Source organism: Poromitra crassiceps (genome assembly GCF_964638095.1).
Source record: "Poromitra crassiceps genome assembly, chromosome: 1".
Taxonomy (NCBI): Eukaryota; Metazoa; Chordata; class Actinopteri; order Beryciformes; family Melamphaidae; genus Poromitra; species Poromitra crassiceps.
Window position 1 is genome coordinate 73,180,259 of NC_139623.1, and position 19,703 is coordinate 73,199,961.

The 19,703-nt window shown below is 43.8% G+C and overlaps 2 protein-coding genes across 2 annotated transcripts in view; both read right to left on the reverse strand.

Annotated features, from left to right (window-relative positions):
• grik1a (glutamate receptor, ionotropic, kainate 1a) overlaps nucleotides 1–19,703 on the reverse strand; it is a gene marked incomplete at both ends in the record, with an annotated part of 111,751 nt that overhangs the window by 86,129 nt on the left and 5,919 nt on the right. The window lies entirely within an intron of this gene.
• On the reverse strand, nucleotides 500–12,917 carry LOC310784776 (ATP-dependent DNA helicase RecQ-like; the record flags this gene model as incomplete). The annotated part of the gene is made up of 3 exons (XM_083645822.1): nucleotides 12,497–12,917; nucleotides 11,131–12,009; nucleotides 500–701 (listed from the first exon to the last, which is right to left on the reverse strand). The coding sequence occupies exons 1-3, from the start codon at nucleotides 12,721–12,723 to the stop codon at nucleotides 500–502; spliced, it is 1,308 nt and encodes a 435-aa protein (XP_083501948.1). The 5' UTR covers nucleotides 12,724–12,917.

Consider the following 19,703-nt stretch of genomic DNA (forward strand, 5'->3'; position numbering starts at 1 on the left):
AAGCATGATCAATGGCCGATATGTCTCACTCCCAAAAGACACTGGAATGATTGATCTTTGCAGCTAAAGTGAAGAATTTGAAGGTTTGATTCGTTTTCTATGCACAGATGCTTAAGTGTATCGTGTCTTTCTGAGGAATATTAAGATCATGGATTCTCATGCATACGTGCTTGTGAGCATACATGCGTGTACAGTACACACACACACTGACACACCCATCCACATTCATGAACACAAAAAATAAATCCCCGTAATCGTGAAAGAAGTCCATTATGCCATCGACCATATAAAAATGCTGTTTCTTCTGCTATTACTGAACATAGGAATTTTGATTCCTATGGTTCATTTCTAGGGTGGAAACTGGAGACGATGGGCACACTTTTTTTTTGGGGGGGGGGGGGTGACCAAACTCATACCAACACATGCGCTTACTGATTGTGCAGTGATGTAGAGCTACAGTATATGACATCATCAGTGATTTATGACCTCATCAGTCATGTCATAGCAGCATGAGCGGTGATTGGTCTCTGTAAGATGATGCCATAGGGCTGACACACCCGCGGGAATCCGGCCTAGTGGCTCCGCTACGTGCTGTGGTGAAGGAGCTGTCCGTGGTGCTGAACCGGCCAGAGCGCGCCGGACCAGAGTGCGCGGAGGCCAAGCCGACGCTGTCCTTGGTGCTAGGCAGCCTTCCCGCGCCACTGACAGGAGCGGGAGAAGGCAGCCTATGAGTGAACAATGACATAACCCTGCTAATTCCACTGTGATTGCCTGCACCTGGTCGGCACACTATATAATCATTTCTGCTTTCAGAACCCGTTGCTGATCCTAACACTACTGACGCTGTGCCTCTCCTTGCTCTCGTCTGATGCGGAGAGATTCATTGGACTGTTCCTGTTCCTGGCTCCTTGTGGAATTATTTAGTTTATCCGTCGGTCTGACCGACACAGTTTAGGCTAGTTTTGTTAAAGGTCCCATTCCGTGCAAAAGCTGTTTTTACTTGTAAATGCATATATACTGCTGTCAGCCCTCCCTGTAATGAGTGGTCACAACCTCAGAACTGCCACAGTTGGATTTGTCCCTATCCAGCTTCCCCCTGCAGTCTCCTTCAAGCCACACCCCCAAACGCTCTGTTTCCCAGACGGGGTATCGGGACGTCACGAGCTTCCTCACGCATACTGCGCGGGTCTCTCTCACACAAGCTACCTGCACCATTTTGTCTATAGCCACAAAATTAACACTTCTAGCTGGAGCGACACTAGACTCAGCCCTCAGTCTTAATCCGTTTCACTCCTGTAAGACTGAGAATATTACTATTTAAATCTTTGCATAACGTTAGGTGGCGCTGTTGGAAGCCTTGCATCGGAGAACCAATCATGAGTGTTGTGGGCGGGCCTGCTTTCTGGGGGCAGTGCCGCTCATGCAGAACCAGTGTTTCGCAAAACATCGCCGCGTTTGCGGAGAAACATATTAATCACTTAGAAACAAACATAACCTGTTAATAGGGCGTGTTTCATCCGGCCCCGGCGGCTAGAGGTCTTTCCCCCAGCGATAAGCCCGACTCCCGAGGCTAACGTTACAGAGCCTGCTGATGACTCACAGTAGCAAGCGGACCACTTCCGGCTAGGAAAAATTATTGTAAAATAAACAACAGGTATAAACTCTCTTTGCAGCACATCGGTGTCTTGCTCTATATTGGAACTATGATAAATGGCATTGCCGCTACCAAATAAAATTCTAATAATAAATGTAGGCGTGTCTGCTGCCGGCCGTTCTCGCCGGGCTCTGACAGACAGTTTCTGACAGTGAAATTCCCAGACGTTTGGTGGACGTCTGGGAGCCGAGACTAGAGCGACGCCAACTGTACGTGATCCAGCAACTGCGGAGGTGCATTCGGTAAGTCTAGGCATTTTGAGATGTCCTCTTTAGCGTAGCAACGTTAAGTTAGCGATAGCGTTAGTTGTGGACACAACCTAGCGTGCTGGTCCACAGACGCTAATCTGATTGGCCGCTGGGAGCCTGGGGCGGGCTCTCCCTCAGCGGCCAATGGGAACTGTTAGTTCTGAATATATTATAGAAACAGACCATTCTTGGGACGCAACGAGATGAGGAAGTGACAACTCCGTCACAACAAACGGGGTTGCTATATTTTCGACAAATTAATCCAGAATCATGTTTTATGGACCAGAGACACACGTTTATAAGAGGTTACAGCTGCACAAATTGGGACCTTTAAATATTTTCACAAAGATTCCTTGTTTGTTTTGATGCCTGAAAGTCTAAGTAAAAGACGTAAAACTGCTCCTTGTGTCTGTCATCTCTGCACCTGGGTCCTAAGTCACAGCTTTACAAGGGCAATGATTGGGCAATGTAGAATATTGCTGTAGCACCTCCCTATGGCTATGGGTGCATTTTTTCCCCCTCCCCCCTCCCCCCTCCCCTCCCCTCCCTCACCAGATTCATGTCAGAGAGATAGACAGACAGGCATGCACCCACGCAAGCACGCATACATACACGCACGCATGCACACACTTGGCTCTCTGGTGTAACTCCAGCTATAATGCCCATAACATGGAATGTGTTGTGGCCATCAATGGTTCTGATGTTATGGTCCAATAAGTGGGCGGGCGGTGTGTGTGCCACGATTGTGATGTCACGATTGTCATGTATCAGTGATGTCATCAGTGATGTCACTTGAGCAATTGTGATGTCATCAGTGATGTCACTTGAGCAATTGTGATGTCATCAGTGATGGCACTCGAGCAATTGTGATGTCATCAGTGATGTCACTCGAGCAATTGTGATGTCATCAGTGATGTCACTTGAGCAATTGTGATGTCATCAGTGATGTCACTCGAGCAATTGTGATGTCATCAGTGATGTAATAAATCCTTCTGTGGTGTTTTATGGCAGTTGGCATCCTTTATGTTGCATTACCGCCTGGCTGAGGCTTTATAAGTGGTTGGAGTATAAGTAGGGAGAAGAGCACAAGTGGTAGGCTACATCATCTCCAGAGTAAGTGTTTATTGTTTATTTATGTTTGTTTATTGTTTATTTGCACAAAGAAAATGAATAACAGATAGTACAAGTATCTTAATAAGCTATTATTAAGCTATACCTATTATAGCTAACTAGTAAGTGCTTAATAAGCTAGCCTACTTTGAATGGTAACAGACAATGACTGTCATTGGTAACAGACAATAAATGGCGGTCAACTTACCCATAACCTTCGGATATGGAGACTTAGCCTACCTGTCCACTCATCTGCATGTTTGAGCTACAACTTGCGCTGTGCCTTGCCGAAATCAAATTGCCTCCAATGCGAGACTCGTGAATGACATGACTATGAAGTTATGGTTTGCGATGGCTGTCTGAGGGAACAAGATGTGCATGAAAACTCACCCTTTTCCACTAACTGTAACATTAGAACATATTAGCCACACTTACATTTTTTATGTTTTGTTTTGTTATGTTACAGTATGTTTGGTAGAGCTTTTCCCTAGCCCCACCCCTTTCCTGACCACACCCCCTCCCACCTCCCACATACACTCCCCCCCGATACACCTGTCCATGCCCCCTACCCACCTCTCGAATCCAGACTCTCTACGACCTTCCTATCCCTAGCAACAGACTCTTTTCCCTAGCCCCGCCCCCTCCATTGAGCCGACCCGGATCAGATCCGCTCCAAATTGTAATGGGTTCTTCCTTGGCCCACGCTACACCCTTCCACCAAGTTTCATGAAAATCGGCCCAGTAGTTTTGCCGTAATCCTCCTGCTAACAGACAAACGGTCAGACAAACAGCACCGAAAACATCACCTCCTTTGTGGAGACAATGCCAAATTTGAGAATGTTCCACTACTGGGATTTTCTGGGATTTTCAGTATGTTAAATTGGAAGGTTTCAAGAGCTGAACACAACACAAATAATTTCTGTTGCAATTTGTTTAAGGTTGGGTCATTTTTTTTCACAGATTCCCTAGACTAATTGGAGACATTTAGCATTGTAGTCCTCCAGAGATCGGATCCTGGAGTGGCAGAAAGACTGCATGAAATGGTATCTTTACCAACCGCGTTGGCTGGTATTGTTTTCACCTTGTGTGTGTGTGTGTGTGTGTGTGTGTGTGTGTGTGTGTGTGTGTGTGTGTCATCATGGCAAAATGTGGTCCTGTAGACACCTATAGTGGGAACTACCACAGAACACAGTTGGTTTTGGGTAGGGCTGTGAATCTTCACTGGCCTCACGATTCGATTCGATTACGATTCAGAGGGCTACGATTCGATTCGATTACGATTATCGATGCATCTCGATGCATCTCGATGCATCTTAAATCGATGCATCACTTTTTTCCCCAATACATGATTTATTTTTTCTCACTTTCTTTTTTCTCACTGTGTGGCTACTTTTAAAATAAAAGTGCATTTGGAATTGCATTGTATTATGATCCATAATTAAAATAAGCAACTGCATGTACTTCCATTATATTTTATTTGTAATCGATTTTTGACATTTGTGAATCGATGCAGAATCGTGCACGTCCGCATCGCGATGCATCTTATAATCGATTATTTTTGACACCCCTAGTTTTGAGTATAGGGTGCTTATGTCTGTTGACAGACATTGCGAATGTGATAACGTCAAAACCGTGCAAGATGCAGACAGGAAACTTTACAGGTGTGTAGTTGCCGTCGAAATGAAGGCAGAGTTGGAAAATGGGTGTGATCTGAGCAAGGCCCCAGGACATAATGCAAGTGAGGGATCATTCAAAAGTCTTTCTAAACCAATGGGAAATGAGTCAGGGAGAGTTTGATTTGATGGGAGGGGTTTGGAGGAGTGGGATTGTTTCAAAACAAATCTGGTGGTTTTATTGGTTAGATATATTTACCTCTACTAGTGCAGCATGAGGTCACCATGAAGTGTGTTTAGTAAAAGTAATGGCGGTTCATTTCATGGGGACTTTACTTTACTTTACTTTATTGTTTATTTAGACAGGACAATGCACATTAATAAGACAGTTATACATGTACAGAATCACCCCTCTCCCTCAAGAGGCTTGCCTTTTGTCAGGTCGCCATTGTAAATAAGAATTTGTTCTTAATGACTTGCCTGGTTAAATAAAGGTTAAATAAAATAAAATAAATAAATCCATACGTGACAACGGTAAAAGTGCCGGGGTTAGCCGAAGCTAATTTTCACCCGCAGTCCTCGGGGGTTTCAGGTTAAAGGTTTCAGGGTGCCTACTGCTCTGTTTGAAGCAAGATCCAGTTGATCACTTCCACAGGCAGAATACAGTGGTTCTGCTGAGACTAGCACACATATTGTTGCGTACATGAGCTTCAGTTGAGGGATTCGAGCTAAAAGCATCCAAATCAGATGTATTTACCCAGCAGAAAAACAAGTGCATCATGAATTTGGCACTACAATTACACAACAGTGATTATTGACAGGCTACTGTCGGTGCGGGACATGACATAACAGTGATTATTGACAGGCTACTGTCGGTGCAGCACATGACATAACAGTGATTATTGACAGGCTACTGTCGGTGCAGCACATGACACAACAGTGATTATTGACAGGCTACTGTCAGTGCGGGACATGACATAACAGTGAATATTGACAGGCTACTGTCGGTGCAGCACATGACATAACAGTGATTATTGACAGGCTACTGTCGGTGCAGGACATGACATAACAGTGATTATTGACAGGCTACTGTCGGTGCGGGACATGACACAACAGTGATTATTGACAGGCTACTGTCGGTGCGGGACATGACACAACAGTGATTATTGACAGGCTACTGTCGGTGCGGGACATGACACAACAGTGATTATTGACAGGCTACTGTCGGTGCGGGACATGACACAACAGTGATTATTGACAGGCTACTGTCGGTGCGGGACATGACACAACAGTGATTATTGACAGGCTACTGTCGGTGCGGGACATGACACAACAGTGATTATTGACAGGCTACTGTCGGTGCGGGACATGACACAACAGTGATTATTGACAGGCTACTGTCGGTGCGGGACATGACACAACAGTGATTATTGACAGGCTACTGTCGGTGCAGGACATGACACAACAGTGATTATTGACAGGCTACTGTCGGTGCGGGACATGACACAACAGTGATTATTGACAGGCTACTGTCGGTGCGGGACATAACAGTGATTATTGACAGGCTACTGTCGGTGCGGGACATGACATAACCGTGATTATTGACAGGCTACTGTCGGTGCGGGACATAACAGTGATTATTGACAGGCTACTGTCGGTGCGGGACATGACATAACCGTGATTATTGACAGGCTACTGTCGGTGCGGGACATGACACAACAGTGATTATTGACAGGCTACTGTCGGTGCGGGACATGACATAACAGTGATTATTGACAGGCTACTGTCGGTGCAGCACATGACACAACAGTGATTATTGACAGGCTACTGTCGGTGCAGCACATGACACAACAGTGATTATTGACAGGCTACTGTCAGTGCGGGACATGACATAACAGTGAATATTGACAGGCTACTGTCGGTGCAGCACATGACATAACAGTGATTATTGACAGGCTACTGTCGGTGCGGGACATGACATAACAGTGATTATTGACAGGCTACTGTCGGTGCAGGACATGACATAACCGTGATTATTGACAGGCTACTGTCGGTGCGGGACATGACACAACAGTGATTATTGACAGGCTACTGTCGGTGCGGGACATGACATAACAGTGATTATTGACAGGCTACTGTCGGTGCAGCACATGACACAACAGTGATTATTGACAGGCTACTGTCGGTGCAGCACATGACACAACAGTGATTATTGACAGGCTACTGTCAGTGCGGGACATGACATAACAGTGAATATTGACAGGCTACTGTCGGTGCAGCACATGACATAACAGTGATTATTGACAGGCTACTGTCGGTGCAGGACATGACATAACAGTGATTATTGACAGGCTACTGTCGGTGCGGGACATGACACAACAGTGATTATTGACAGGCTACTGTCGGTGCGGGACATGACACAACAGTGATTATTGACAGGCTACTGTCGGTGCGGGACATGACACAACAGTGATTATTGACAGGCTACTGTCGGTGCGGGACATGACACAACAGTGATTATTGACAGGCTACTGTCGGTGCGGGACATGACACAACAGTGATTATTGACAGGCTACTGTCGGTGCGGGACATGACACAACAGTGATTATTGACAGGCTACTGTCGGTGCGGGACATGACACAACAGTGATTATTGACAGGCTACTGTCGGTGCAGGACATGACACAACAGTGATTATTGACAGGCTACTGTCGGTGCAGGACATGACACAACAGTGATTATTGACAGGCTACTGTCGGTGCAGGACATCACACAACAGTGATTATTGACAGGCTACTGTCGGTGCAGGACATGACACAACAGTGATTATTGACAGGCTACTGTCGGTGCGGGACATGACACAACAGTGATTATTGACAGGCTACTGTCGGTGCGGGACATAACAGTGATTATTGACAGGCTACTGTCGGTGCGGGACATGACATAACAGTGATTATTGACAGGCTACTGTCGGTGCAGGACATGACATAACAGTGATTATTGACAGGCTACTGTCGGTGCGGGACATGACATAACAGTGATTATTGACAGGCTACTGTCGGTGCGGGACATGACATAACAGTGATTATTGACAGGCTACTGTCGGTGCGGGACATGACATATCAGTGATTATTGACACGCAACTGTCGGTGCGGGACATGACATATCAGTGATTATTGACACGCAACTGTCGGTGCGGGACATGACATATCAGTGATTATTGACACGCAACTGTCGGTGCGGGACATGACATAACAGTGATTATTGACAGGCTACTGTCGGTGCGGGACATGACATAACAGTGATTATTGACAGGCTACTGTCGGTGCAGGACATGACATAACAGTGATTATTGACACGCTACTGTCGGTGCGGGACATGAGGACATGACATAACAGGACCTCACAGTCAGGAATATTTGATGTAGTACATTAGAGCCACGTTCCCGGACCCCCATTAGATGAGATATTAATCAGAGAATATTTGTATATGAGTATATCCTGGGGAGTTGATCTCAGTGTCCAGATGAGCAGGGTTCAGTCAGCATGAACATCCTTCTCGACAAAATGTGAGTCTCCCACTTCAATCAATGTTTGACTGCATTAGGTTGACAAGCATGATCAATGGCCGATATGTCTCACTCCCAAAAGACACTGGAATGATTGATCTTTGCAGCTAAAGTGAAGAATTTGAAGGTTTGATTCGTTTTCTATGCACAGATGCTTAAGTGTATCGTGTCTTTCTGAGGAATATTAAGATCATGGATTCTCATGCATACGTGCTTGTGAGCATACATGCGTGTACAGTACACACACACACTGACACACCCATCCACATTCATGAACACAAAAAATAAATCCCCGTAATTGTGAAAGAAGTCCATTATGCCATCGACCATATAAAAATGCTGTTTCTTCTGCTATTACTGAACATAGGAATTTTGATTCCTATGGTTCATTTCTAGGGTGGAAACTGGAGACGATGGGCACACTTTTTTTTTGGGGGGGGGGGGGTGACCAAACTCATACCAACACATGCGCTTACTGATTGTGCAGTGATGTAGAGCTACAGTATATGACATCATCAGTGATTTATGACCTCATCAGTCATGTCATAGCAGCATGAGCGGTGATTGGTCTCTGTAAGATGATGCCATAGGGCTGACTAGTCTGGGCACCTTCCACCCCGCTTTTTGTCATGGGGGCGTAAACCCCGGACCCAGAATTATCACCGGAAGGAAATGCGCCTAACAAAGTCTGTGTTGCCGTTAGCTTGACGCGGTGATGTTACCTAAACTAGTCTGATCAAAACAAAGCTAGCGTTACATAAAACTAAACGTTCATGCAATATGGCATCTCCGCCACCACCGCTTTTCAAGTGCTAATAAGACTTTCTACATTTATTCGATTTTTTTTTAAATTTGGGCTATAGTCACTCATGTTTGTATTTGCTATTTTATTGAATATAGGCTTGTCACTTTGTCCTCCATGGTCAAATGTCTATTTCTCCAAAGCAGACTTCTGTCCATTTGCTTCATTATGGAAAGCCATTAACAGTTCTTGATCATTTGACAGAGCAGGGTAAAGTAGAATTTGAACCTCATTTTTAATATTGCACAGTAGTTTTACCATTTATATTATAGCTCTTTCTCCATTATTTTATTTGCCCATTTTGTTTGTTTTTGGGTTGTGATATCCAGCTGTTAAAAGGGTCACACTCCAGCCTCAAACTGAATTTATCAAGATATTGGCAGTTGGTATTTGTATGTTCTATTTAAAGAGCCTTTTCAATGTTGTGTGGTTAGTTTCACACCCCTATCTTGAGTACATGATTCAAAGTTCTAAATGACAGAAGTTGGAAGACAATGGCAAAATGATTTTCAGTTAGGTCAGTGTGACACAGAAAGAATTTCTGAATCCACCACAATTCACTCACCATATTTGAAGACTGGAGCATTAACCAGGAACAGAGTCCCCCTGCACATGTGTTTCGGTTGGCATCCACATAATGTATCTTTGCAATAAACTATCATCAAGAATTTTAAGTCATTATCTTTTACCATTATTATCCTTGTTTTAACTTGCCGTCACCACATTTTGTAATTACTTGTAGATTTGTAACCATCTTTATATTTCAGTTAGAATTAAAAGTGCAAATGTCGGTTGTCTCTTTTTTTGGGAGGGGGGGTTGCATAATCCAAAACATCCAGAGCAAAAGCACAGGACTTTTTTGAAATTCTAGAGCCAGAATTCACATAAGTTTTATAACTTTATATTTGATACGCTAAAGAGATAATTATCACAAACCAATCCCACAGGTCAGTCAAGTTCTGCATTAGTCCTTAACCATGAGCACAAGAACTTAGCCATTTGTCAAACATGTTTTACCAATTTCACTTGGGAGTTATTACAGATTTATTGCTCATTTTACAGTGGGGGGAAAGTATAGAAAACCGTCTTGATTTTGTGCTCTTAAGTAATGCTACTGTGGATATACTGTATCATGTTGTAGTGGCATCACGGGCAGTATGTACTGCGTCAACTAGCCCTGAAGTGAGTTTAACATTATGAAATTCACCAGACATTCCCGTAGAGCTTGAATTCCAAAAAACAACTGACAGTGCCAAAATGAAGAAATGACAGCAATACAGAAATATTCAACAATGGTTTTTATTGAGACTAATTGACATATAAGAAAAATAATTCACATTGTGAAATCAGTGCACGCCTACACGTTAACAAAGACTAAGCTAAACAACCAATTTCCATTTTAGAAAAAAAAAAAATAGAGAAAAATATATATACACAAATTCGAAGGCCCTTGGCTATATAATAGTTTCGAATAGTGTTCTTTAATCTTAGATTCACATTACAGGACCTGTAAGAATCCTGGAATCGGTAATCAGAACCAGTGTACTACTACACATTAAATAACAAGGGAAAGAAAGAAAGGAAGAAAATAACTTAAATTTACAGTCTTGCAAGTTGCAAAATGTGAATTTCGGACTTTCAATGACCCATGTCTATGTAACACTTCCAGGGCCTTCACTATTTTTCCATCATTTCACAAACTTTCCAGCAACATTGAGGACCTCATACAACATCCAATCTTTTGATTTAGCTGCATTCATTCAATCGTCATGCAATGCAATGTCACCTAAAGCAGCTAATGCTGAATCCATGCTGTCCTCACATTCTACCACGTTTATGGGCCCACCTTCCTGCTCTATGTCATGAAAGACCTCATTTATAACATTCAAGATGCACTGTGCCTGTTCCAAGGTGCTCACTTGAGTAGTGCTAAAAATATCATTCATTGTGAACAAAGTACAGCTGTTATTCACCACTTCTGTAATGAACTCCTCGTGACTGGAGTCTGGATTCGATGTGGCACTGTACACAGACACACTGCTGGAACCGGGCTCTCCTGTCATTCCCTCTTCAATGTCCTGCAAGCGTATTTGCAATTCAAGTTTTTGGGCCTCACTGACATTTATTTGTCTGCACACTGGGTCTTCTCCTGCATGTTTCTCGATCTCACTAGGTTTGCCATTACATGCATCACCACACTCACAACGTTGAGCACAGACATCACAACATCTATGCCCAGGATGAATCGGCTTTCCCTGCTCATCATTGAAGATTTTAAGTAATTTTGCATGCCGGCAAGTTGTGCTGTTGGACACATACTGTTGCATCTGGTCAGACACTCCTTTTAATTGTCCACCATGATACAACAGGATGGAGTGGGAGTCCGCACCATCTCTTCCAGCTCTCCCTATGGCTTGCATGTAGTCCTCTATTTCATTTGGGACTCCATAGTGGATCACTGTGTGAACATTCTTGAAGTCTACTCCCATACCAAGTGCTGATGTGGCAATAACCACTCTAAGAGTGGAGGCAGGATCTTTCAGGGAGTTACCAATGTTCTTTTTGACGTCCTCAGGGGTTGCTGAATGGTACATGTCCACCAACCTGTTTCCAGATTTGTCATTAGCACCTAATGGATGGCAAAAGTTAATTCCCAGGTATGGTTTGAAAATATCTGCATACAGGTGTGAACAGTCAGCGATGGTTTTGCAGTAGATGACCATTTTTTCAGTGCTTGGTCCTTTTAGTTTGAGTTCCTCACACAACCATGCAAATGTATTCTTTGCTTTTGACGAGACCTTCTTTGATGCAAGCCTGATGTTTGACCGATCAGGACACACTGCAATCTCAACACAGCCCTGGATTCCAATAATCTTCATTAGCTCCTGCCTGGTCTTCTTTGATGCTGTGGCTGTTGTGGCAAACACTGGCACAGATTTGGGGAGCAGTGAACGAAGCTCACCAACAAGTCCACACCATTTCCGAAATGGTGATCTGCCTCCTTTTCCTTGGCCCCTGTTTGACAAAGGAAAAACAATGTCAAACATAAAAACACAACTAGTTGTCACATACCAAAATGCTGTTAGGTTTTCACACACTACTGAAGAATTGGATCATTAAATTATTTATTATCACACTTATGGAATATAGCATGTGAAACTGGTTATTATCTCGGGGCAAATGCCATGCATTATGGTAGCACAATAGACAATGGAAGGAATTTGTTACAATTACACTAATTAGCTTACTGTTCAGAAGTTAAGATTCTTTTTCATTGTTTGCTTAAAATAACCCAGATCTCGAGATTGTATGATCAGACAGCAAGCTAACCCGCAAGTATAAAGTGGTGGAACTTTTAGATTTTATTTACATTATTATACTATCCCTGGGGGGGGGGGGGGGGGGGGTCTGTATACTTTTTGAAAATGGTTTGCGGAGAGAATAATTGTTATAATCATACTATTACTATGACAGTTAACATTAATGGGGTTAGGCTACTCACCACTGAATAACAGTGTGCACTTCATCCACTGCTATTCCAAGTAAACGATGTTGGAATATGGGTGTTTGTAGCACATTTCTCCAGTAGTCACTGCCGAGGAAGGTTTCTGGAGAGCCAAAGACAATGGAGTACTCGCCATGTGAAATCTTATGATCAATGTCCATGTCTTTCCCAGCACAGGCAGCAGATATGCCTTTGGATTTCAATTGTTGTACTTGATCCTCCATTATCGATAACAGCGGACAGACAACTATAACTATTCCATCAACTGGCCATTTGTTTGAAAAGTTCTTCCCAAGCAGTCGACACACCGTCGGCCAGGTTTGGAATACTAAGCTTTTCCCAAAACCAGTTGGTAGACATGCGAGAACGTCTCTTCCCTCGATTAATTGTCTGATGCAAAGCTTCTGTATTGGCTTAAAAGATGTGAGATTGTGAATCCGCAATGTTTCTAAAAGAACTTCAAAAACTTCGTTCGGTACGTCCATCTTTTGTTTTGTTGTTTGCCGTTCTGATACTTGGGTCAAATTGTCAAGTTAACGTGAAAGTTGACGAGCTAGATCCGGTCTAGGGCGGGCTCTAGGCCGGACCCAGTATGATGACAAAATCAATTGTGGGCGGGAGCCAGGCTCTTTCTCGCCGAGAAGAGCCTGGTGACGCGAGGTTAGGGCTGACACACCCGCGGGAATCCGGCCTAGTGGCTCCGCTACGTGCTGTGGTGAAGGAGCTGTCCGTGGTGCTGAACCGGCCAGAGCGCGCCGGACCAGAGCGCGCGGAGGCCAAGCCGACGCTGTCCTTGGTGCTAGGCAGCCTTCCCGCGCCACTGACAGGAGCGGGAGAAGGCAGCCTATGAGTGAACAATGACATAACCCTGCTAATTCCACTGTGATTGCCTGCACCTGGTCGGCACACTATATAATCATTTCTGCTTTCAGAACCCGTTGCTGATCCTAACACTACTGACGCTGTGCCTCTCCTTGCTCTCGTCTGATGCGGAGAGATTCATTGGACTGTTCCTGTTCCTGGCTCCTTGTGGAATTATTTAGTTTATCCGTCGGTCTGACCGACACAGTTTAGGCTAGTTTTGTTAAAGGTCCCATTCCGTGCAAAAGCTGTTTTTACTTGTAAATGCATATATACTGCTGTCAGCCCTCCCTGTAATGAGTGGTCACAACCTCAGAACTGCCACAGTTGGATTTGTCCCTATCCAGCTTCCCCCTGCAGTCTCCTTCAAGCCACACCCCCAAACGCTCTGTTTCCCAGACGGGGTATCGGGACGTCACGAGCTTCCTCACGCATACTGCGCGGGTCTCTCTCACACAAGCTACCTGCACCATTTTGTCTATAGCCACAAAATTAACACTTCTAGCTGGAGCGACACTAGACTCAGCCCTCAGTCTTAATCCGTTTCACTCCTGTAAGACTGAGAATATTACTATTTAAATCTTTGCATAACGTTAGGTGGCGCTGTTGGAAGCCTTGCATCGGAGAACCAATCATGAGTGTTGTGGGCGGGCCTGCTTTCTGGGGGCAGTGCCGCTCATGCAGAACCAGTGTTTCGCAAAACATCGCCGCGTTTGCGGAGAAACATATTAATCACTTAGAAACAAACATAACCTGTTAATAGGGCGTGTTTCATCCGGCCCCGGCGGCTAGAGGTCTTTCCCCCAGCGATAAGCCCGACTCCCGAGGCTAACGTTACAGAGCCTGCTGATGACTCACAGTAGCAAGCGGACCACTTCCGGCTAGGAAAAATTATTGTAAAATAAACAACAGGTATAAACTCTCTTTGCAGCACATCGGTGTCTTGCTCTATATTGGAACTATGATAAATGGCATTGCCGCTACCAAATAAAATTCTAATAATAAATGTAGGCGTGTCTGCTGCCGGCCGTTCTCGCCGGGCTCTGACAGACAGTTTCTGACAGTGAAATTCCCAGACGTTTGGTGGACGTCTGGGAGCCGAGACTAGAGCGACGCCAACTGTACGTGATCCAGCAACTGCGGAGGTGCATTCGGTAAGTCTAGGCATTTTGAGATGTCCTCTTTAGCGTAGCAACGTTAAGTTAGCGATAGCGTTAGTTGTGGACACAACCTAGCGTGCTGGTCCACAGACGCTAATCTGATTGGCCGCTGGGAGCCTGGGGCGGGCTCTCCCTCAGCGGCCAATGGGAACTGTTAGTTCTGAATATATTATAGAAACAGACCATTCTTGGGACGCAACGAGATGAGGAAGTGACAACTCCGTCACAACAAACGGGGTTGCTATATTTTCGACAAATTAATCCAGAATCATGTTTTATGGACCAGAGACACACGTTTATAAGAGGTTACAGCTGCACAAATTGGGACCTTTAAATATTTTCACAAAGATTCCTTGTTTGTTTTGATGCCTGAAAGTCTAAGTAAAAGACGTAAAACTGCTCCTTGTGTCTGTCATCTCTGCACCTGGGTCCTAAGTCACAGCTTTACAAGGGCAATGATTGGGCAATGTAGAATATTGCTGTAGCACCTCCCTATGGCTATGGGTGCATTTTTTCCCCCTCCCCCCTCCCCCCTCCCCTCCCCTCCCTCACCAGATTCATGTCAGAGAGATAGACAGACAGGCATGCACCCACGCAAGCACGCATACATACACGCACGCATGCACACACACACGCACGCACGCACGCACGCACGCACGCACACACACACACACGCACACACACACACACACACACACACACACACACACACAGAGATAGCTCTCCAATAATACAGTTAGTAGTAGGATTACCAGGTACCAAGTTGAAGTTGGCAGACACGGGTGTGATAAAATTGTGGATTTACAGGACAGAATGGAGGGATTTGTCTTTTCAAAGGGGAAGGATAAAGATGTGCAATGGAAGCATGATAGATGTATCTCCGTGCTGGGTGGGAGAGAAAAATGGAAAAGAAAAAAAAACAGGAGGAAGGATAGATCTGAGCCTTATGCCAACCTGGCATGCAGACCTGATCAATGTCTTCAACAAGCCACTGGGGAGATACAGAAGGGTGTGTTTGTTTGCATATACGCGCATGTGTGTGTGTGTGTGTGTGTGTGTGTGTGTGTGTGTATGTGTGTGTGTGTGTGTGTGTGTGTGTGTGTGTGTGTGTGTGTGTGTGTGTGTGTGTGGTGTGTGTGTGTGTGTGTGTGGGTGTGTGTGTGTGGATCCCATGGCATCCATCCCTCACTTCTCTATTTAATTACCAATAATCATGTTTTACATTAGCCATGCATCAGCTCCTCTTGTTCTGCGGCTTGAACTCTACTCGGGGGTTATGGCATCTGCAGTTTTAAAAATGGCATATTCATTGGTGGTTTTTCCTTGCCAAATGAATTAATGTACCTAGCAGCACTAAAAGCAGCCATTCAATTCACAAATAATGAAGAATAATTCACCTCGGGAAAACAGGTCCAGCTGGCCTACGAGACCGCATAAAGGGATGTTAGAAGTTTCAGAGGACCCAGAGGCCCCCTTCAACCCCTTTTGCTTTTAATATGCGTCTAAGAGCCAAACTGCCTAAAATACTTAATGCACCCGCCAAGACACACTGAAGTGACGGACGGGTAGTGATCCAATCACTTCAAACACCAAAACACTTCAGCTTTTTCTGCCGTTTAAGAATATTTCATGGGGAACTCGTTGGAATAGCGTGATCCTCCCACGTGCTATGTCCTACCGGTGAAGCTTCCCCTGTCAGGTGAAAAGAAGCGGCTGGCTAACTGCCCATGTCTCGGAGGAAGCATGGAGCCAGTTTTCATCTCTCCCCAGATCGGCAGAGGGTGGAGCAGCAACCGGGATAAATAAATTAAAATTAGCAGTAATGGGGGATAAAAATGGGATAAAAAATCGGGGGGAATAAAAAAATAAAATAATAATAATATTTCATGCCATCTTCAGTTCACAGTGAAAAGAGACGAAGAAGGATGGGACAGGGATGACCTGATCCAAACTTAGGGTGTCACATTAAAATAAGATATGATTGACTTGCATGGCATATCAGCTTAATGCTCAAAGGACCAGATATTACTGGAGAAAATCCAGCATCTGTTTTTAAATCCAAGTTCAAATTAAAAGCAAGACACCATGTCCAGTCACAACCTGGCTTATGTTAAAGTCGAGCTGAACCCAAAAATGACTTTTCTTTTCTTTTAGTTCAAATACCTGGGTATGCAGTGCACCTATTTAATGATGTATGCAAAAAAAATCACAAAAATCTAATTCCTTTAGTTTTTCACACTTTTTCACATCAAAAGTTCATTTTTCAAGATTTCATTGATAACACTAAATCTACAGTTTGCTGACGTCACCTAGTACTATCACATTTCTACCCCATTTCAACCAATCATATCACGACATGCAGCTGTCAATCAAATCTTCATTTCAGGATAATTTTCTCTTCCAAATGAAGTAGAAAATGGCGCCTAGTGCCTGTCATCTGGCAGAATTCCTATTCCATAAACTAACTACTAACTTGGCCAATTGCATGAAACATGAACAAAAAACAAAAACTATAATCTCTAAGAATGCAAAGAAATGTAACTGTAAAGGTAAATATCGTATTTACAGAAATAGCGTAAAAGGTGCGCGCTTGAGAGCGTGGTAGTCAGGGGTCTCCCCTCGTAGATTTCAGGTGGGCGGGTAGCACCCATGCATCGGATTGTCCGCTCGCTCCGCACGAAGCAAATGGCTGCCTGGTACTCCGCGGATCCCACTCGCGTAGCACGACAACACGCTGAATCCCACTCGATTTGGGGGTGGAACACGCCATGATTGACCAATGCCAAAGCCAGTCGACAGAATTGTCAAATCAAATCATCGACAGATTCGACACGTATATGGTCCGCCTCTCAATTTGTTTTCAGTCTCCGACGCTCATGCTATTGCATTCGCGGAGGAGGAGGGTATTTAGCTTATGCTAAATTAAAATATCTGATGTAATCCCAGGTTGCTTTAAAACTACTAGACTGCATATCAGGACTGCTTAATCAAAGAATATTATAGGATGAGACAAATGAGGTTAGTGGCAGAGAATATAGCTACAAGACAGGGAGAAAGCACACGTCAGGGATGTATTGGAGGGCAAACACACTTGAACTTACTTTTTTAGGCTGACATACTGTAAATCATTACGAGGTAGATTCATATTAAACAACATAGAAGTAAACTGAACTGATATAAGCTACATGATTATGGTCTTAAACCAGTGGTTCTCAGCAAAGTTCCATCGTGGCCCCCATGGCTGATTTCACTGATTTCACACACCTTCAACTAGAGAAGAGGAACTGAGCAGTGAAATGGGCTGGAATGGAACACGTCAGACTCTGGGACCTCAGCGGCACATGATGGAGAACCAGGGGAAAGGGCGGATAGATTAAGGGGAATAAATTAATCCTTTCTTACAGTATCACAGTATTTTTGTTCATGTTGGTGAAGTGTTTGCTTTATTATGATTTCCAAATGTAAGTCGTCTTTTTATACGGCTACAAATTTACTGGGGGGAACACAGTTATTCATAAACTGCCACTGAGATAGGCAAAACTTGTGGGCAGAGCTAAATCACGATAACATGTCTAAAAGATCACCAAGATGGATGATTAGGAGACTTCCTTTTGACAGTGACAGAACATACTGGATATAAGAATGTCATTGGTCTCTCTCTCTCTCTCCCTCTCTCTCTCTCTCTCTCTCAGGGAGAGAGTGGGTGTAGCTAGCTACAGGTGGGAGGTAACGTGGGAGAGTAAAAGGATCTTGGGTGTCAAAGTGATCACCGGTGTTTCAAAAAAAGTCATTAATAAGCTGAAACTGGTTCAAAATGCAGCTGCCAGAGTGCTGACAAACACTAAGAAATTTGACCACATAACTCCTGTTTTAAAGTCTCTCCACTGGCTACCGGTTGATTTTAGAATCGATTTTAAGGTGCTCTTAGTGGTTTTTAAAGTTTTACATGGACTTGCCCCCCCGTATCTTAATGACCTTTTATCAGTTTATGCTCCTGTCAGAGCCCTTAGGTCCTCAGAGTTGTCACAACTTCACATTCCGCGGTCTAGAACAAAAAGATACGGAGAGGCCGATTTTAGCTCTTATGCCCCTAAACTGTGGAATACCCTTCCCCTAGAGTTGCAGAACTCCTCTTCCACTAATGCTTTTAAGAAAAATCTTAAGAGCTATCTTTTTACAAGGGCATTCTCTTAACATTTATCTTCTTTTTATTTTAATCTGTATCTTGTTTTATTATATCTATCCTGGGCCCCATTTGTTCTCATTTTTTTAACTGTTTATTTTACTGTTTTATCTTTATCCAACTGTTTTATCTTTCTGTAAAGCACTTTGAATGGCATCTTATGTTTGAATTGTGCTATATAAATAAAGTTTATTATTATTATATTATTATTAATGAGGCAGGTTTCCCTGCACTCCGTTCTGGTTGAGAAAACATACAGTAATAATTGTGTTTTCGACAACTAATTAATTCTGGCAATCAGGGCAAGCATGCAATCAAGGGCAAAGAGACAGAGGGGAAAGAAAGACAGAGAAACAGACAGACAGACATAAGGCAGAAATAATTAATTAATTAAATAAATAAATAAATTAAATAACTACATTCTAAATATCTGAAAGTAATGGCATAGAGCTGGAGTGTTTCAGTGTGTAGTATGGATAATACTGTAGTTGTTGTTGTACTGCACGCATTTCCATCAAAGAAAAACAGCCTATCACTCTTAAATCTCACCTAGAATACCTACCTGCATCAACCTTGTTTTTTTTAAATAGACTTTTCTCTGCATCTTGACCTGGAGATATCAAATGGAATTCAGTGTTTTGCTAACCGTAGTCTGTGCTAGTGGTGATCATAAGTATCAGCTCATGGCCATATGATTAAAAAAAGGCTCCCCTTTGCCAATATTAGGATGCTATGCTATCACATGTCACAACTAGTAGCTAGCAAGCCAGAACACCCAGGTTGAGGGATGACTGCTAAATTTAGCTCTCCAATGCAATTAAAAGAGATGAGGTCTGCCAACGACTTCAGCAAGCCTACATCTGTAGCCTACGGCCTCTATCGTCCCACCGTCCTTAAATGAGCGCAGAATCGTAGAATTATTCACACCGTGCTCATTGGATAAGTTCAGTAAACGAATCACAATGTCCCTTTCATGTTCCATTCCACGGAGCGATCCAAT